Source organism: Eumetopias jubatus, unplaced genomic scaffold (genome assembly GCF_037043125.1).
Source record: "Eumetopias jubatus isolate StellerSeaLion01/CBP00866 unplaced genomic scaffold, mEumJub1_p1.0 scaffold_4, whole genome shotgun sequence".
Classification (NCBI taxonomy): Eukaryota; Metazoa; Chordata; class Mammalia; order Carnivora; family Otariidae; genus Eumetopias; species Eumetopias jubatus.
Genome location: NW_028274810.1, coordinates 28,998,064 through 29,016,483, shown reverse-complemented (window position 1 = coordinate 29,016,483; position 18,420 = coordinate 28,998,064). Strand labels below are relative to the sequence as shown.

Here is an 18,420-nt window from a genome sequence, read left to right as displayed (position 1 = left end):
AATATGTGGAATCTAAAGAATAAACAAAAAGCAAAATCAGACCAATAAATAAAGAAAACAAACTGATGGTTCACAGAGAGGGAAGGAGCAGGGGGAGGGCAAAATGGCTATACCCATAGGAGGTACAGGCTTCCAGTTAGGGAATGAATAAGTCACGGGGATGAAAGGCACAGCATAGGGAGTATAGTCAGTGGTACTGTAATAGTGTTGTCTGGGGACAGATGGGAGCTGCACTTGTGGTGAGCACAGCATAATGCATAGAGTTGCTGAATCACTGTGTTGTACACCTGAAACTAATGTAACATTGTGTGTCAACTATTTTTCAATGAAAAATTTTAAAAATCAGAATCCTATTAGGTACTGGTCTTCAGTGTAAATTAATCAGATCACTGTTTTGAAAGCCTTGGAGAAGGTCCCTGTGGGAATGAAATCACATAGAAGGGATTTTTAATAAGGTACTCTGTAGGGGGAGGTAGAATACTCAGTGGGGGGAATATCCTTAGGGAGAGGGAGGACTTTATATAGGAAAGAGAGGAAAATGTAAGGTGATTTTTTTCACACTTCGCCTTAGGATTATCAGTTTCAAACCATGCTCAGCAGAGCCCTATAATTAGGTAGATGTAACAGAGAAAGTGGGGCAGATCTGAGCCCTCTTCTCCCACCACTCCAACCTGGGTGCTTATCTCTTTTTTTAAAGATTTTATTTATTTCTCTGAGAGAGAGAGAGGATGAGCAGCAGGAAGGGGCAGGGGGAGAAGCAGATTCCCCGCTGAGCAGGAAGCCCAATTCGGGACTTGATCCCAGGCCTCTGGGATCACCACCTGAGCCGAAGGCAGAGGCTTAACCGACTGAGCCACCCAGGTGCCCCCTGGGCACTTGACTGTTATGTGTTTTAGATTTGGACTGTGATTTCAGTGGGAGTATTCAGTGGCTAAAATTTCAAAAATTATTTCTCCAGAGCATTTGCAGTATAGTTAGCCTTTAGTAACTTGATGCAGCATCGCTACATGAGTTGCTTGCCTTGCCCCTGTGAGGCCAGAACACTTGCTTTCAGATAGTAGTGCCATTGCCCTTCTGTCACAGGCTCTTAACCATTTCTGGATGGGTGGTAGAGTCCCCCTCCCTGTCCTTTGTTACTGCCCAGGAAGTTTACTTTGCTTCTTTTACTACAAGATCAGGGACTTAAACATGTGGAATACTTACTCTACTCTTCTGTTTATTTCTGAAATCACTACTTTTTAGTTTGAAACACCTAAAATTTATGACCACAGTAGTATGTCCACTTAAAACAAATTATTGTTTTAGGTTCAAGTTGAAGAAGAAATATTAGAGAAAAATCTAATTAGCTGTGAAAAAGAAAATAAAAAGCTACAGGAAAAGTGTGGTCTATATAAAAGTGACCTTGAAATTCTGAAAGAGAAATTAAGGTACCGTATCCTGTTGTGGAAAAAGGATTTTTGTGTGGAAATAGAGAAAGAACTGCAACATTTTAAGATAGAATATTTTGTATATTGTAATCATGGCCTTAAATTACATAGAAAGATAGGTTTCATGACTGAAATTGTTTTCTAGGTATAACATTAGGGTTTTTAACCAATAAAGCATGTTGATATTAATATACTTGTAAATACAGAGTAATATCAGCATATTTGCTTTGCATATATTTAGAGAAAATGAACACACACATAATGTTCTTGTAGTGTGACATTAGCTGGTTAGTAAAATATGTGTTCTTCAAATCATGTGAATCACCTAGTCCAGCGTTCTCATTTCAGAGACATTAAAAATGTGAAAAAGGACACTGTGAATGCATTGTGATGTATATCGGTATTTCATTTTTTGTTGAATATTATTCTGCTGTATGGATGTACCACATTTTTTATCCATTTATCCATTTACTAACACTTCTACAGATTGTTCTAATGTTTGACATGTTTTTATAGCTATATATATATATATATATTTGAAAATAATACTGCCTAGTAATCAGTTAATGGTTGATTACTATTTTTTAGAGTTGTGGCTAATAGTTCATGATTTTTCCTTATATAATCTAAAACTTTCTTCATGTTGCAATATGTTGAGTTAGGATTTTGGAGTTAGATCTCCTGTCTTACACTTTTCTAAAGGGAGCAGAAGGCTTTGAAGATAGTGGCGTTATCCTGCTCTCCTACTTACTATGAGACACTGGCAAAGTTTCATAACCCTTCTGTACCTTGGTTTCCTTATTTATAAACAGAGAATAATAGTAGTGCTGCTCACATAAAGTTGTGAGTTTCTGGTGTGTAGAAAGTAGGCACTCAGTAAATGTGAGCAGGTGTTACAGTTCTAGAATTAAGGCTTTAAAATACTTTAAAAGTGAGATTAACTAAATATGACTACTGAAAATGAATGTATATTTTATTTTCATTTTTATGCTTTTTTCTTTATAGGCAGTTAAAAGAAGAAAATAACAATGGAAAAGAAAAACTAAGGATCATGGCACTGAAAAATTCAGAAGTTATGGCACAACTAACTGAGTCTAGGCAAAGTATTCTGAAGCTAGAGAGTGAATTAGAGGACAAAGAAGAAGTACTTAGAGAAAAGTTTTCTCTAATGAATGAAAACCGAGAATTAAAGGTCCGTGTTGTAGCACAGACTGAGCAACTGGATTTGTGTCAACAAGAAATAGAAAGTTCAAGGGTGGAACTGAGAAGTTTGGAAAAAGTTATGTCCCAGTTGCCAGTAAGTATGGATGAAAAAGAAAATTTTACTGAAGTGCTTTTTAAAAGGTCATCATGTTGTGTTTGCTTTATTAGTATGTACGTATGTATATGGGTATTTATTTTTACATATCTGTACTTTCAATCATCAATTTCTTTTCTGTCTAATCCCTTTTGTTTTTCTGCACTTAACCTGTCTACTCTTCCACCCTTTCTTAGTCTCTGAGGTGCCATATGTAAGAACGACACAGGATTTTTTAGAAATAGATTTTTTTTTTGACATAGAAAAGCAATTTATTCCATTATAAGCACTTACACAGTTAGTCATGGAGAGTAATAGGCCTGCTGGTGAAACAGGTCACCCAAAATAGAGATGGTACCAAACTAGTGGTCAAAGACTGACTCCTAAAAAAAAAAAAAAAACAACTCTTATCCAGGATTAATTTAATTTTAAAAACAAATACAAGCTATCAATTCACTCTTCTCAACTCAACTGGACAGTCTACCTGTGGTATAACTATCAGGTAAAAACATACATCTTTACAACTTGGTGGTCCCAAGTTTTTTAAAAAACCATTTCACAGAAAGGAAAGAAATATGAAAACAGCTCAAGAAATACACTAACAAGCAAAAATATATGGGGGAAAGAGGAACACATAGTTTTGACTTAACTGAAGAAACTGAGAGGAGACTGGTCTACATAGGAAAATGTGTATCCTGGAAAGTCAGGTGTGAAAATTTTAGAACAGGAATTTATATGACTTGAATTTCCCCCATTTCCTGAATAAAAACAACATCTTGTGGTATTTATACTTCATGTCTCAGACACCTACCTCACTTGGCTCTACTCCTTCCTTACTTTAGCCTTTACTTAAAGGAGTCTGAAAAACTTGGGGATATAGCCCAAGAAGAAAAATAACGACACATAATATTCCCCTTTCTGTGGCTACTTTAGACCTTTGTTACTAGAAAATTCCTAAAGAAAATTTAAATGTAAGTCTGTGGCTTTACTGAATCAAGTCCCCCAGTTAATATCTAGAAAACACCCTCTGTTTGGGCTAATAACATTGTTGATGGTACCTATCATAGAGGGATAGCCAAACAAAGTCCGTGTCTCAAAACCAGTGTTAAATCAATCTCAGGGTTGAGAGGAAAAAGAGGGGGAGTCTAAAATCACAAGAAATACAGACATATCTAGGACCCTTGTCCTTCTGGATCCATGCTTCCTTTAAGATCATCATTATAAATGTTCTCTGCCATTTGCCACACTTGCATGATACTGTCTTCTGATACAGAACAAATCACCCAAGGTTCATTGGGATTCCAGGAGAAATCAGGTATCTTGGCAGTGTGACCACCATGAACAAACAACAATTCTGGTGACCCATCTTCTGCACCTTCTGGAGATTGTTTGTCTCCAATTTTACTTAAATCCCACACATTCAGTCTGCGATCAGTACCACTGGAAGCCAAAATAGTCTCTTTGTGAGGCGACCACTGAACCTGGAATATTTCATCCTTGTGTGATTCAAAGGAATGCAACTTAAGTTTCAGATTTCTCAGATCCCACAAGGCAACAGTCTTGTCGGCTATCCTGTGGCCAGAATGAACTCACTATAAGGACTGAAAGATAGGCAGTTCACTTTCAGCAGTGTGAGCATCAACTGAGTAGCTTGATTTGGAAGTATTGTTTGAACGAGTATACCAGATCATAAGTTTCTGATCATCAGCAACTGACCCAAACAGAGACTCATGTAGCAGATGCCAGGAAACATCTTCTACTACCGCTGTATGATGTCCTGTAAAGATGGTCTTCGTATCCACTACTTTTCCTTCCTTTGAAACAGCACAGATGTCCCAGAGTCATCTGAAGCAGTAAGTAAGTGCCCACTGAGGTTTGGGTTCCAAGAAAGTCCATAGCCTTCCTTCTGATGTCCATGCAGACACAAGTCTGGGTTGCACTCTCCAGAAGGATCTGGTTTGGAAGGATGTTTTGTATTGTCAAAAACAAGAACATCACTGGATGGAGTCTTTGTTGCAATGATGCAAGGGTTCTGGGGCATGTAACACACCTGGTTTACTTCTTCTTCATGGTTGATCTTGATTTCTATTTCAATTTTTCCACTAACTGAGCCAAAACCTCCAAATTCTCCTTTCTCACTATCGTGTGAAGCATCAAACTGAGCATCATCGTTAGGGAGCTGCACACTGGCTGTCACAGCATGGTTTTGTTCATCTGACATGTGTGTTCCCAGGACAAGTCAAAGAATGCTGAAGTCTTTCCCTTCCGGTCTGGTTACATCTGGAAGCCACTGTGCAGTTAGGCTAGGCCACTCCAGAGCATGGGTCACCAAACTGTAAAGAAAAGAGGTGTTCTTTTCCATATTTTGTACTCTTCGTTGATCACACATTCTACTGCATCAAAGGCTGCTTCCTTGTCGGCCATGGCGGGCTGGCAAGCGGGGGGGGGGGGGGGGGGTGGGATCCTGGGGTGGAGCGTTGCCAGAGGGGCGGGGAGGCTACGGGCGCTTGCTCCGCATGCATGGCCTCTATTGTTTCTACAAATAGCTTTATTCAAGTAACATTGACATACCATAGAATTCACTCATTTTAATTGTACTGTTCAGTTATTTTTAGTAAACTTACAAGTTTTGGAACAATACCACAGTCTAGTTTTTAAACATTTTTATCTTCCCCAAAAGATCCCTTGTGTCTATTTATAATTAGTCCCTGTAACCACACCCACCCCTAGGAAACCACTAATCTGATATCTGTCTCTAGAGATTTGTCTTTTATGAGCATTTCATATAAATAAAATTATACAGTGTATGGTCTCTTGCATAAAAATTTGGGGGATCATTCATTGTGACATGTATCAGTACTTCATTTCTTTTTATTGTTGAATATTAGTCCATTATATGGATATACCACATTTTACTTATCTATTCACCATTAGATGGACATTTGGATTGCTTCCACTTCTGGACTATCAAGAACAATGCTGCTGTGAAAATTTGCATACAACTCTTTGTGTGGACATACTTTCGTTTCTCTTAAGTGGATAGATACCTAGGAGTAGAATTTCTAGGTCATATGGTAAAGTTATGTTAAATTGTTTTCCAAAGTGGCTATACCATTTTTTGTTCTCATGAGGAATGTACGAGGGTTCCTGTTTTTCTGCATCCTAGCTAACATTTTTTATTATCTGTCTTTCAGGTTTTAGCCATCTTAGTGGGTATAAAGTGGTATCACATTTTGGTTTTAATTTGCATTTTTCTAATGAATAATAATGTACAAATTTTCATGTATTTATTAGAATGCACGGAACATTAAAATGTTTTTATGATAGCAGCTGGCCACCATTTCTCTTTCAGTTATACATATAACCATATATAAGTGAGATTAGGAAGAAAGTAAGTATAACTGTATCAGAAGTCCATTATTGATAGGTGTAAAATAAAGGTGAGATCAGGAGAAAAGTGTATATAAATGCATCATGGCTGGTTTCAAATATATAGACTTAACCAATTTTAAACTGTCATGGAATTAAGCTGAAAGGGACCATAGAAATCATCTGATTCAACACCATCATTTATTGACAAAGAAATATAGCACCAAGGAAATAAGTAACTTTTATAACTAGCTAGTAGCAGAATTAAAACTAGAATGTATGATTCTTGATTCCCAGCCCTCTGCTATATATACTTTCCTAGGATCCTGATTATTTGCTTAGGTTTTTAATGTACTGTTTACTTTTGAAATTTGATAGTAATTAGATACAGAGAGCATTCATTTTTTAAAATTTTTTAAAAAGATTTTATTTGAAAGAGAGAATAAGTGGGGGGAGGAACAGAGGGAGAGGTACAAGCAGGCTCCCCGCTGAGCAGGGAGCCCAATGCAGGGCTCCACCCCAGGACCCTGGGATCATGACCTGAGCCAAAGGCAGATGCTTAACCGACTGAGCCACCCAGGCGCCCCAATAGCATTCATTTTAAACTGATATTCTCATTTGACTCAATATCAAGAATTATTTTCTATGTGATTCTGAAGTTGGTGTGGTAATATTTGATCCTGTGTTTCGTGCACTAAGAGTAACGTGGTTTGGAAATGGGAATTTTTTTCATTTCTAGAAAGCTTGATTTGGTTATAGTTTGAAGATAGTAGTCATTAAGTGCTTATCTTGCCCCTTTTCATAACTAACTTTAAAAATTCTTTATTGTTCAAACATACAGAAAAGCAGAGACCAATGCAGCACACCATTTGCTGTATCTGAGTAATATATTGTGATATCCACTTCATATTTTTTTAGAATAAAATTTTACAGATAAATAAGCCTCTTTATGTACTGTGTTAGATCCTAATCCTTTCCATCTCTCCACAGAGGTAGGCACTATTCCGAAACTCATGTGTATCCTTCTTGTCTGTATTTTAAATGTTGCCACATATGCATGCTCTAGAAAAACATATATAACTAATATATTTTGGAAAATACTACATGTGCCTCTGTTGTTTTTCACTTAATGTAGTGTTATGTGATGTCTCCAAATGATTTATATAATTCAGGTTTATTTTAACTCTTGTGGTTTTCCTGTTATGTCAATGTTTCATAATGTATTTATACATTTATCCTATTGATGGACACTAGGTTATTTCTATCAATTCCCACAATTTTTAAAAATTGGAGTTCTGAATAATAAAACAATTGCATCATAGATGTTGTAAGTTTATATATGTGTGTTTTTAAATTTGCAGTTAAAAAGAGAAATGTTTGGTTTTAAATCATCTCTTTCTAAACACCAGATGAGTAGTTTGTCAAACAAGGAAGACAATTACATTGGCTGCTGTGAGGCAAATAAAATGGTGATTTCAGAATTGAGGTATGGTTTTCAGATGCTGAAGTTGTAGCAAATACAATGTTTTTTTTTAATTGGTAATTAAAATCTTTGAGAAGATGAAAAATGTACAGAAAAGTTCTGCAAGTATTATAACAAATATCTGTTTCCATAACCTAAGAATTGATTATTTTTAACATTCTGTGATATTTTTTCAAATGTTTTTAAGTAAAAACTAAAAACATTATGGGATGTTCCTTCCCACAAGTTTCATTCTCCTAAGTATCCACCATCCTCAATTGGGTGTATATTCTTCAATCCATTTTGTATATGTTTACATCCATACGTGGAAAATATACTATGTGCTTATATTGTTTGTAATTTTGCTTTTTCACGCAGCATTATTTTTTAAATTCATACATGTTGAGGTAGGTAGTAAGAGTGACTAACCAAAAAAAAAAAAAAGTGACTAACCAATGGGTGGATTAGTATGGTTAGTTTTAATATCTATATAGGAGTCTGTCCTATAAGTGTATCACTATTTATTGATAGCTACCTTGTTTCTAGTTTTCTTGTATTACAGTGCTGCAAAGTACATACCTTTACATGTTTCCTTTTACAATATGCCAGTTTCTCCAGTGTATATTCCTAAAAGTGAAATTGCTGGGTCATGGTGTATGTATATTTTTAGTTTTACTAGGTACTATCAAGTTTTTAAAGTAGCTGAATCAGTCTGCATTCCAATCAATGGTATATAAGAATTTCTGTATCCTGCCCAATAGTTAACAAATAGAGTTTTAAAAATTTTTGCTAACTTGAAAGGTAAAAATGGTATGAGATGTATAGGATCTTTCTAATAATTTTTGGTGTATTTTATTTTGTTCCAGGATTAAGCTTGCGATAAAGGAGGCAGAAATTCAAAAGCTTCAGGCAAACCTGGCTGCAAATCAGTTATCTAAGAGTCTTCTTGCTTGTAATGACAAACAAAGTGGCAAATTAAATAGTTTAGAGACAGAACCAGTAAAACTAGGAGGTAATCAATTAGGTGAGTGTATTAAATTGAAATGTTTAATTCTAAGTCTTTTTTTTTAAAGATTTTATTTATTTATCTCAGGGAGCACAAGTACGAGTGGGGGAGGGGCAGAAGAAGCAGGCTCCCTGCTGAACAGGGAGCCCAATGTGGGGCTCAATCCCAGGACCCTGGGATCATGACCTGAGGTAGATGCTTAACTGACTGAGCCACCCAGGCGCCCCTTAATTCTAAGTGTTTTATGATAGTTTTTTAGAGAAATGGATTATCAAAAGTTTAGTTAATCTGGGGCGCCTGGGTGGCTCAGTTGGTTAGGCGACTGCCTTCGGCTCAGGTCATGATCCCGGAGTCCCGGGATCGAGTCCCACATCGGGCTCCCGGCTCAGCGGGGAGCCTGCTTCTCCCTCTGACCTTCTCCCCTCTCATGCTGTTTCTCTCTCTCTCTCTCTCTCTCAAATAAATAAATAAAATCTTTAAAAAAAAAAAAGTTTAGTTAATCTGTTAGTACTAGTTTGGGTTGGTAAGACAGCAGAAATTTCAAAATTGTTGAACTTTGCATTATAGGGCACCTGGGTGGCACAATCAGTTAAAATGTCCAACTCTTGGTTTTGGCTCAAGTCTGATCTCAGGGTCATGAGATTGAGCCCTACAATGGGCTATTTGGAAGTTTTCTTTCCATTTCTATTTTTTGGAACAGTTTGAGAAGAATGGGTATTAACTCTTCTTTAAATGTTTGGGAAGCCATCTGGCCCTGCACTTCTGTTGGTTGGGAGATTTTTGATTACCGATTCAATTTCTTTGTTGGTTATCGGTCTGTTCAAGTTTTCTGTTTCTTCCTGTTTCAGTTTTGGTAGTTTATATGTTTCTAGGAATGCATCCATTTCTTCCAGATTGACTGGGTGGCATATAATTTTTCCTAATTTATAATTATTTGTATTTCAGTGGTGTTGCTTGTGATCTCTCTTCATTCATGATTTTATCTATTTGAGTCCTTTCTCTTTTCTTTTTTTTTTTTAAGATTTTTTATTTATTCATTTGAAAGAGAATGAGTGAGAGTATGAGCAGGGGTAGGGGCAGAGGGAAAGAGAGAAGCAGAGTCCCCACTGAGCAGAGAGCCCAATGTGGGGCTCAATCCCAGGACTCCAAGATCATGACCTGAGCTGAAGGCAGACACTTAACTGACTGAGCCACCCAGATGCCCTTCTCTTTTCATTTTGATAAGTCTGACTCAGGGTTTATCAATTTTATTCTTTCAAAGAACCAGCTCCTGGTTTCATTGATCCTTTCTGGGTTTCTTTTTTTGTTTGTTTCTATATCATTTATTTCTGTTCTAATTTTTATTATTTCCCTTCTCCAGGCTTTAGGCTTCATTTGTTGTTCTTTTTCTAGCTCCTTTCCAATGGCTTTCTTTTTAAAACAAATATATATATATATTTTTTTTAGATTTTATTTATTTGAGAGAGAGAACAGAGAGAGAGAGAGAGAGTGTGTACAAGTAGGGGGGAGGAGCAGAGGGAGAGGGAGAAGCAGACTCCTCGCTGAGCAGGGAGCCCAGTGAAGGACTTGATCCCAGGATCCTGGGATCATAACCTGGGCTGAAGGTAGATGTTTAACCGACTGAGCCCCTCAGGTGCCCTCCAATGGCATTTTTTATAGAACAGTAGAACAGTCCTAAAATTTGTATGGGACCACAAATAGCCAAAGTAATCTTGAGAAAGTAAAACAAAGCTGGAGGCATCACACTTCCTAATTTCAAACTATGTTACAAAGCTATAATAATCAAAACAGTATGGTATTGTTATTAAAAACAGACATATAGATCAATGGAACAGTGTAGAGAGCACAAAAATAAACCTGTGCCTATGGGGTCAATTAATTTACAACAAAGGAGACAAGAACAAACAGTAGGGTAAGGATAGTCTTTTCAATAAACAGTGTCAGGAAAACTGAATAGCTGTATGCAAAAGAATGAAAGTAGACTATTATCTTACAGACAAAAATCAACTCAAAATGGATTACAGACTTTAATATAAAACCTGAAACCATAAAACTTCTAGAAGAAAATATAAGAAAACTCCTAGATATCAGTTTTGGTGATGATTTTCTTTTGGATTTGACACCAAAATCAAAAGCAAGAAAGTAAAAATAAACAAGTGGGACTATATCAAACTAAAAAACTTCTGTCCAGCAAAAGAAAAGACAACCTATAAAGTGGGAGAAAGCATTTGTAAATCATATCTGATAAGGGGTTAATATCCAAAATACATAAAAACTCATACAACTCGATACAAAAAAAAATTCAATTAAAAAATTGGCAGAGGTGGGGCACCTGGCTCAATCGGTTGAGCATCTGACTCTTGATTTCAGCTCAGGTCATGATCTCAGGGTCATGGGATCAAGCCCCAGGTTGGGCTTGGCACTCAGTGTGAAGTCCGCTTGTCCCACCCCCCCAGCTCCTCCCCCAGCTCTCTCTTTCTCTCTCTCAAATAAATAAAATATTTTTTAAAAATGGGCAGAGGATCTAAATAGACATTTTTCCAAAGAAGACATCCAGATGGTAAACAAACACATGAAAAGATGCTCAACAGCACTAATCATCAGGGAAATGCAAATCAAAACCACAGTGAACCCCACATCTGTCAGAGTGGCTATCATCAAAAAGACAAGAAATAAGCATTGTTGAGGATGTGGAGAAAAGAGAACCCTGTGCTCTGTTGGTGAGCATGTAAATTGATACAGCCGCTTTGGAAAACAGTATGGAAGTTCCTCAAAAAATTAAAAGTAGAACTACCATATGTTGCAGTAATTCTGCTTCTGAGTATTTACCTGACATCTGAAATCACTATCTTTTTATTATGTTCAGTTAGCCACCATATAATACATCATTAGTTTTTGATGTAGTGTTCAGTGTTTCATTTGTTGAGTATAACACCCAGTGCTCATCACAACACGTGCCCTCAGTACCCATCACCCGGCTACCCCATCCCCCCACCCCCCTGAAATCACTATCTTGAAAAGATGTCTGCACTCATATATATATATATATCATCATCTGCCCTCCCCCCGCTCGTTCTCTCAATCTCACTCTCTCAAATAAATTTTTTTTTTAAGATTTAATTTATTTATTTGACAGACACAGTGAGAGAAGGAACACAGCAGGGGGAGTGGGAGAGGGAGAAGCAGACTTCCCGCTGAGCAGGGAGCCCCATGCGGGGCTTGATCCCAGGACCCTGGGACCATGACCCGAGCCGAAGGCAGATGCTCAACGATTGAGCCACCCAGGTGTCCCTCAAATAAATAAAATCTTTCAAAAAAAAAAAGCTCTCATCCCCCCCCAAAATTTGTAACTATATGTGATGACAGATGTTATGTGATGACAGATGTTAAATAGACTTACTGTGGTAATCATTTCAAAATATATACATGTATCAAATCATTATGTCATACACCTGAAACTAATACAATGTTATATGTCAATTCTATATCAATAAAAATAGATGGAATAACTATATTAATTTCAGACCAAGCAGAGTTGAGACTGACAGAACTAGAAGGATAAATTAACAAGCCCACATATATATTTGAAGATTTCAAAACTTCTTTCTCAGTAACTGTTAGAACAACTACACAGAAAATCATTAAGGGGAAAGAAGACTTAAGTACTATAAAGAAGTTTAATATGATTGACATTCACTCTACACAATAATCACCAGAATATACAATTTTCTCAAATGTATTTAAAATATTCATCAAGATACTCCATATGCTGGCCAAGAAACTAAGTCTCAAAACATTTTAAAAAACTGAAATCAGGTTCATTCATGAATTAGGTTAAGAAAACCTAATGTCCACTACTAATAACAAAAAGATACCTGGAAAATTCTAAATATTTGGAAATAAACACAGGAGATACTATAGGATATTTTGTAGTAAAGATGAAAATACAACATATAAAAATTAGTGGGAGCTACAGCATTGCCTAAACATAAGTTTATACCTTTAAATATTTAGATTAGAAAAGAAGAAATGTTTAAAATCAATAAGCTTTCACTGTAAGAAAAATTAAAGACATAATTAAACCCAAAGAAAATTGAGAAGGAGTACAAGGGATTCTGAGGGAAATGTTTTTCTGGTTTTTGGGTTTTTTCTAATTGAAGTATAATTAACATAGCGTGTTATGTTAGCTTCAGGTGTACGATATAGTAATTCAGCATTTCTATACGTTACTCAGCATTCATCATGATAAGTGTACTCTGAATCCCTTTTATCTATTTAACTCTTTCCCCCTCCCTCTGGCAACTACCAATTTGTTCTCCATATATAAGAGTGTTTTTTTGTCTTTTTTTCTTTGTTCATTTGTTTCTTAAATTCCACATGTGAGTGAAATCACACAGTATTTGTCTTTCTCTGTCTGACTTATTATTTCACTTAGCATTATATCTTCTAGGTCCATTCGTGTTGCAAATGGCAAGATCTCATTCTTTTTTATGGCTGAGTAATATCCCATTTTATACACACACACCCACATCCCATCTCCTTTATCCATTCATTTATTGATGGACACTTGGGTTGCTTCCGTATCTTGGCTACTATAAGTAATAATGCAATAAATATATAGGGGTGCATATATCCTTTTGAAAACACTAGTTTTCATTTTCTTTGCATATGTACCCAGTAGTGCAATTACTAGATCATATAATAATTCTGTTTTTTAATTTTTTAAGGAACTTCCATATTGTTTTCCAAGTGGCTGCACCAGTTTGTATTCCCATCAGCAGTGTTGTGTTTTTGATTTTAGCTATTCTGGCAGGTGTGAGGTGATATCTTACTGAGGTTTTGATTTGCATTTCCCTGATAATTAGTGATGTTGAACATTTTTTCATGTGTCTGTTGGCCATTTGTCTGTCTTCTGATGGAAATGTTAGATGTCTTGATTGTTGTGATAGTTACAAAGGTATAAACATGAAAAAACCAAACATTTGATAAAACGTATCAAACTTTATATTTTAAATGGGTGCATCTTATTGTAAGTAAATTTTACGTCAGTCAAGTACATTTTTATTTTTTTAAAGATTTATTTATTTGAAAGAGCGTGGGGGGGGCAAAGGGAGAGGGGGAAAGAAACTGTCATCTTGGTATTTGTTTGCTATTTATTCTAATGCCCTTTATTCATCTTTCCTGCTTTCTTTTGGATCAATTATATTTTAGTATTCCATTTTGTCTCCACTATTGATTAGCTAACTATACCTCTTTATTTTCTTAATGGTTGCCCTAGTGGTTAACACATATGTCTTTAACTTATCATGATCTATCTTCAAGTATGATTGGCTGGTGGCAGGAAAATGACAGCAGAGAGAATTAGATAGCCAAGTGATTAGAGAGAATAGGGATGAGTGATGAGATTATTAGCAGAATGAATGCTAGTTATTAGAGGTGTTGATAAATGTTATAAATTCTCTTACATCAAAGAGTATAGAGCTAATGATAGATATATAGCCTAGAAAGTGAAATATTAGGGATATGGAGAATTGATAGGAAATGGCTACATAAGTAACCCTTGAAGGCATAGTACATCTCTACATAATTCCAAACCTGTGTGTGTTCTCATGCAATCATATACATTATGCCTCTTTAAGGCACTCCTGAAAGCTCAGTCACTTTTAGGTGGGAGTACGTTTATATGTTTGTAGTGGAGAAAGGATGTGTTTGAACAACTATCTTTGATAACCCTTAGTAGTTCAAAAAGCATCACTAAATTCTCATGAGCTAGTTTAGACTAGGAAGGATTTGTCTTCAGCTTTTGAACTTGCATCTGTATACAATATATGAAAATACTCTTTTTTAAAAAATTATTTGAGAGAGAGAGACAACATGAGAGAGAGAGAAAACAAGTGGGGGGAGGGGCAGAAGGGAGAGGGAGAAGCAGACTCCCCTGCTGAGCAGGGAGCCTGATGCAAGGCTCAATCCCAGGACCCTGAGATCATGACCTGAGCAGAAGGCAGAGCCATCCAGGTGCCCCTACATCAAAATATTAATGATATAGCGGTGCCTGGGTGGCTCAGTTGGTTAAGTGACTGCCTTCGGCTCAGTTCATGATCCTGGAGTCCCGGGATCGAGTCCCACATCGGGCTCCCTGCTCAGCAGGGAGTCGGCTTCTCCCTCTGACCCTCTTCCCTCTCGTGCTCTCTATCTCTCATTCTCTCTCTCTCAAATAAATAAATAAAATCTTAAAAAAAATATTAATGATGCCAAGTTATCCAGAGAAATTTTATGGTCAGCTTCAGTTTAAGGAAACAGGACTTTTTTTTTAAACAATGATTTTTTTTACAATGTTTTCTATCCAAAAAATTTTATAGTGAGAGAAGGGCTCTTTCTGGTGTGAAGGAATAGTCTAGAAAAGTGAATGATTCAGAAGATTTTATTCCTCCTTTGTTATGTACTTAATTATAGAAAGTACCTTACCATGTTCCTTCATTATATTTTCCTTAACGTATGTCTTTCTCATTCCCTTTAGTATTCTTCAGATGAGAAATTGAACTTTGTTTATGATTAAAACTTTCAACATTGAATAGGTTTTTATTCTTTAAATTTTATACAGAACACTTTTCCTTTTATGTTTGTTAGCAGAAAGAATAAAAGACCAAAATCAACATACTGTGAATAAGCAATATGAAAGAGAAAGTCAGAGACTTGCTTCTGGAATAGAAGAACTACGTGCTAAGTTGATGCAAATAGAAGCTGAGAATTCTGATTTGAAGGTTAACATGGCCCACAGAACTAGTCAGTTTCAGCTGATACAAGAGGAGCTGCTGGAGAAAGCTTCAAACTCTAGCAAACTGGAAAGTGAAGTAAGCTTGAATTAGCTGTTTATATGTACTAACTTTGGAGACAAGAAAAAAGGTACTATAGTTGTGTAAAAGTTGTATGTGTAAGTCCAGATTTATACATCAGTTATAAATTCTTTTAAAATTATATTTGGAAACCTTTGGGTTTTAACCTATGTTAAATTAAGAAATTACTCTCTAGTGGCTAACAGGTCTCAAACATGGTGGACCTTCTAATATATTGCAGGCTATTATTTCTTCCAAGTATAAGTTAATATGGCTAATACACATTTACAAGTCAAGAACTTGGATTATGTAATTGGAAGAAAAGGAGTGATAATAGAGGATTTTGAATGTTAGCTAACAGCAGAACCGGCTGGGAAGCCTGTTAAACGTAGATTTCTGGGTACTGTTCTAATGATTCTGATTCAGTAGGTACGGAGTCATGCTCAGAAATCTGCGTTTGTGAACAACTGCATGTGATTATGATGCAGATATGCTTGGATTACATTTTGAAAAGTGCATAATGTGTGTTTTGTGAATATTTGATCTTCATTTCTGTTGAGGATAGAATAAGGATGCCTTTTTAGGTAATTATAGACCAGGACCACATGTGTATATGTTATATTCACACTTTAAAACTGAGGCTGATGCTGTCTGTAGGAGTACTTTTAAAATGTCTGATTTCTCATTTTAAAATCTGTAGCCTACACCAAGGAAAAACTTATATTATGTAAGTAATGGAAAAGGAGATTTAGTCAGTCTAAATCTAAATTATAGCCATCAGCTTACTTAGAAAATTATCTAGTACTGAGATTAATAACTTTTCAGATTACAAAATTAGTACAGTCTTGTTGAACATACAGAAAGGACAAAGAAGAAAATAAATCATTAATAATTCCACCACCAGAAATAGCTACTGTTAACATTTTATTATACTAATTTCAGTCTTTAACAGCTACTTTTAAGAAGTGGGTTAGGAGGCAATCATATCTGGACATAGGGGTCAGAATTTAACTACTTATGTATTACATAGATGGAACAATCTGTCATATACCTGGCCTTTCACTATTTTTCTTCTAAATTGTCACTTATCTTTAAAAGTAATTTTTTTAAAAATAATTTTTTATTTATTTCATTGTGTTTTCAGATGACAAAGAAATGTTCTCAACTTTTAACTCTCGAGAAACAGCTGGAAGAAAAAATAGTTGCTTATTCCTCTATTGCTGCAAAAAATGCAGAACTAGAGCAGGAGCTTATGGTAAAAATTACTGTTTGGCTTCAAATTCACTGTGACTTTAAGGCACTTGATTTGTGATAGCGTGTTTGTTTTAGTATCATTGTTGTACAGTATACCGAATAGGAAAGTATAAATTCTACTAAACTTTTCTGATGATTCATTTTTTTGTTTCTATATTTTTAAGTTTATAGGCTTATATGGCAAGTTGTTATCTGCAATTTCTGATTTTTATTCTAGTAGAATTGAAGGAAATAGTATACTTCTTTGATAGGCTTTTTAGTATTTTAAAATAGTTAAATCTTCATTTTGATGCAGTTTTTTTAAATAACCATTTTGTCTCTTCAATAAATGTTTATTTTTGAAGTTTTACATATTACCCACTGTGATTCTTCAAAGAATAGAGTTTGACAAATTTAATGCTTTACTTACGTACTTTTATGTAAAACTAGTTCTCAATTATATTCTTTTAAAGTGTTTTTATATTTCTAGGAAAAGAATGAAAAGATAAGAAGTCTAGAAACCAATATCAATACAGAACATGAGAAAATTTGTTTAGCTTTTGAAAAGGCTAAGAAAATTCATCTTGAACAGCATAAAGAAATGGAAAAGCAGATTGAAAGAGTAAGATATTATGTTTTTCTTTTTTGTGGCTGAATAATACTCCCCGTGTGTGTGTGTGTAAAAATATGAGCTTGAAATATAGAGCAATAACATTATTCAGTCTGAGCAACAGAGAGAAAAAAAGATTTGGGAAAAGAACAGAGCCTAAGGGACGTGTGGGATAATATCAGAACTGAAACTCTATACCCATTAAACAATACCTCCCATTATGCCCTCCCCCCATCCCCTAGCTACCATCATTCTACTTTCTTCTGTCCCAGTGATTTTGACTACCCTAAGTACCTCATGTAAGTGGACTCATACAGTATATGTCTTTTTGTGACTGGCTTAATTCACTTAGCATAATGTCCTCGAGGTTCATCCATGTTGTGGGATATTGCAGAATTTACGTCTTTTATAAGAATGAATATTCTATTGTCTGTATATAGCACATTTTGCTTATCCATTTATCTATCGATGGACACTGATTGCTCTGGCCAGAACTTCTAGTACTGTGTTGAATAGAAGTGAAAGTGGCATCCTTGTTTTGTTCCTGATCTTAGAGGAAAAGCTTTCAGTCTTTCACCATTTTCAGTATGATGTTAGCTGTAGGTTTTCCATATATGGCTTTTATTGTGTTAAGGTAGTTTTCTTTTATTCCTAGTTTGTTGAGTGTTTTTATCATGAAAGGGTGTTGAGTTTTATCAACTTTTCTGCATCAATTGAGATGATCATGTGGTTTTTTTTTTCTTCATTCTGTTGATATGGCGTATTACATTGATTGAGTTTTACATGTTGAACCACCCTTGCATTCCAGGAATAAATCCCACTTGGTCATAGTGTATAATCCTTTTACCATGCTGCTGAATTTGGATTATTAGTATTATATTGATTTTGGTTTTAATGTTCATAAGGGATATTGATCTGTAGTTTTCCATTAGTGTTTTTGTCTGGTTTTAGTATCAGGTTAAAACTGGTCTAATAGTTAAGTAGTGTTCTCTTGGGGTGCCTAGGTGGCTCATTCATTAAGCGTCTGCCTTTGGCTCAGGTCATGATCCTAGGGTCCTTGAATCCAGCCCCACGTCGGGCTCCCTGCTCAGCAGGAAGCCTGCTTCTCCCTCTCCCACTGCCCCTGCTTGTGTTCCCTCTCTCACTGTGTCTCTCTTGGTCAAATAAATAAATAAAATCTTCA

At 35.8% G+C, this 18,420-nt stretch overlaps 1 protein-coding gene and 1 pseudogene across 1 annotated transcript in view; one reads left to right on the top strand and one right to left on the bottom strand.

Annotated features, from left to right (window-relative positions):
• CCDC18 (coiled-coil domain containing 18) overlaps positions 1 to 18,420 on the top strand; it is a 104,761-nt gene that overhangs the window by 24,114 nt on the left and 62,227 nt on the right. Inside the window, 7 exon segments of the mRNA XM_028087647.2 lie at positions 1,306 to 1,427; positions 2,433 to 2,724; positions 7,455 to 7,579; positions 8,422 to 8,579; positions 15,189 to 15,412; positions 16,539 to 16,649; positions 17,118 to 17,249. Of these exon segments, the coding sequence (XP_027943448.2) occupies positions 1,306 to 1,427; positions 2,433 to 2,724; positions 7,455 to 7,579; positions 8,422 to 8,579; positions 15,189 to 15,412; positions 16,539 to 16,649; positions 17,118 to 17,249 (1,164 nt within the window).
• Positions 3,708 to 5,148, bottom strand: LOC114196845 (histone-binding protein RBBP4 pseudogene; annotated as a pseudogene).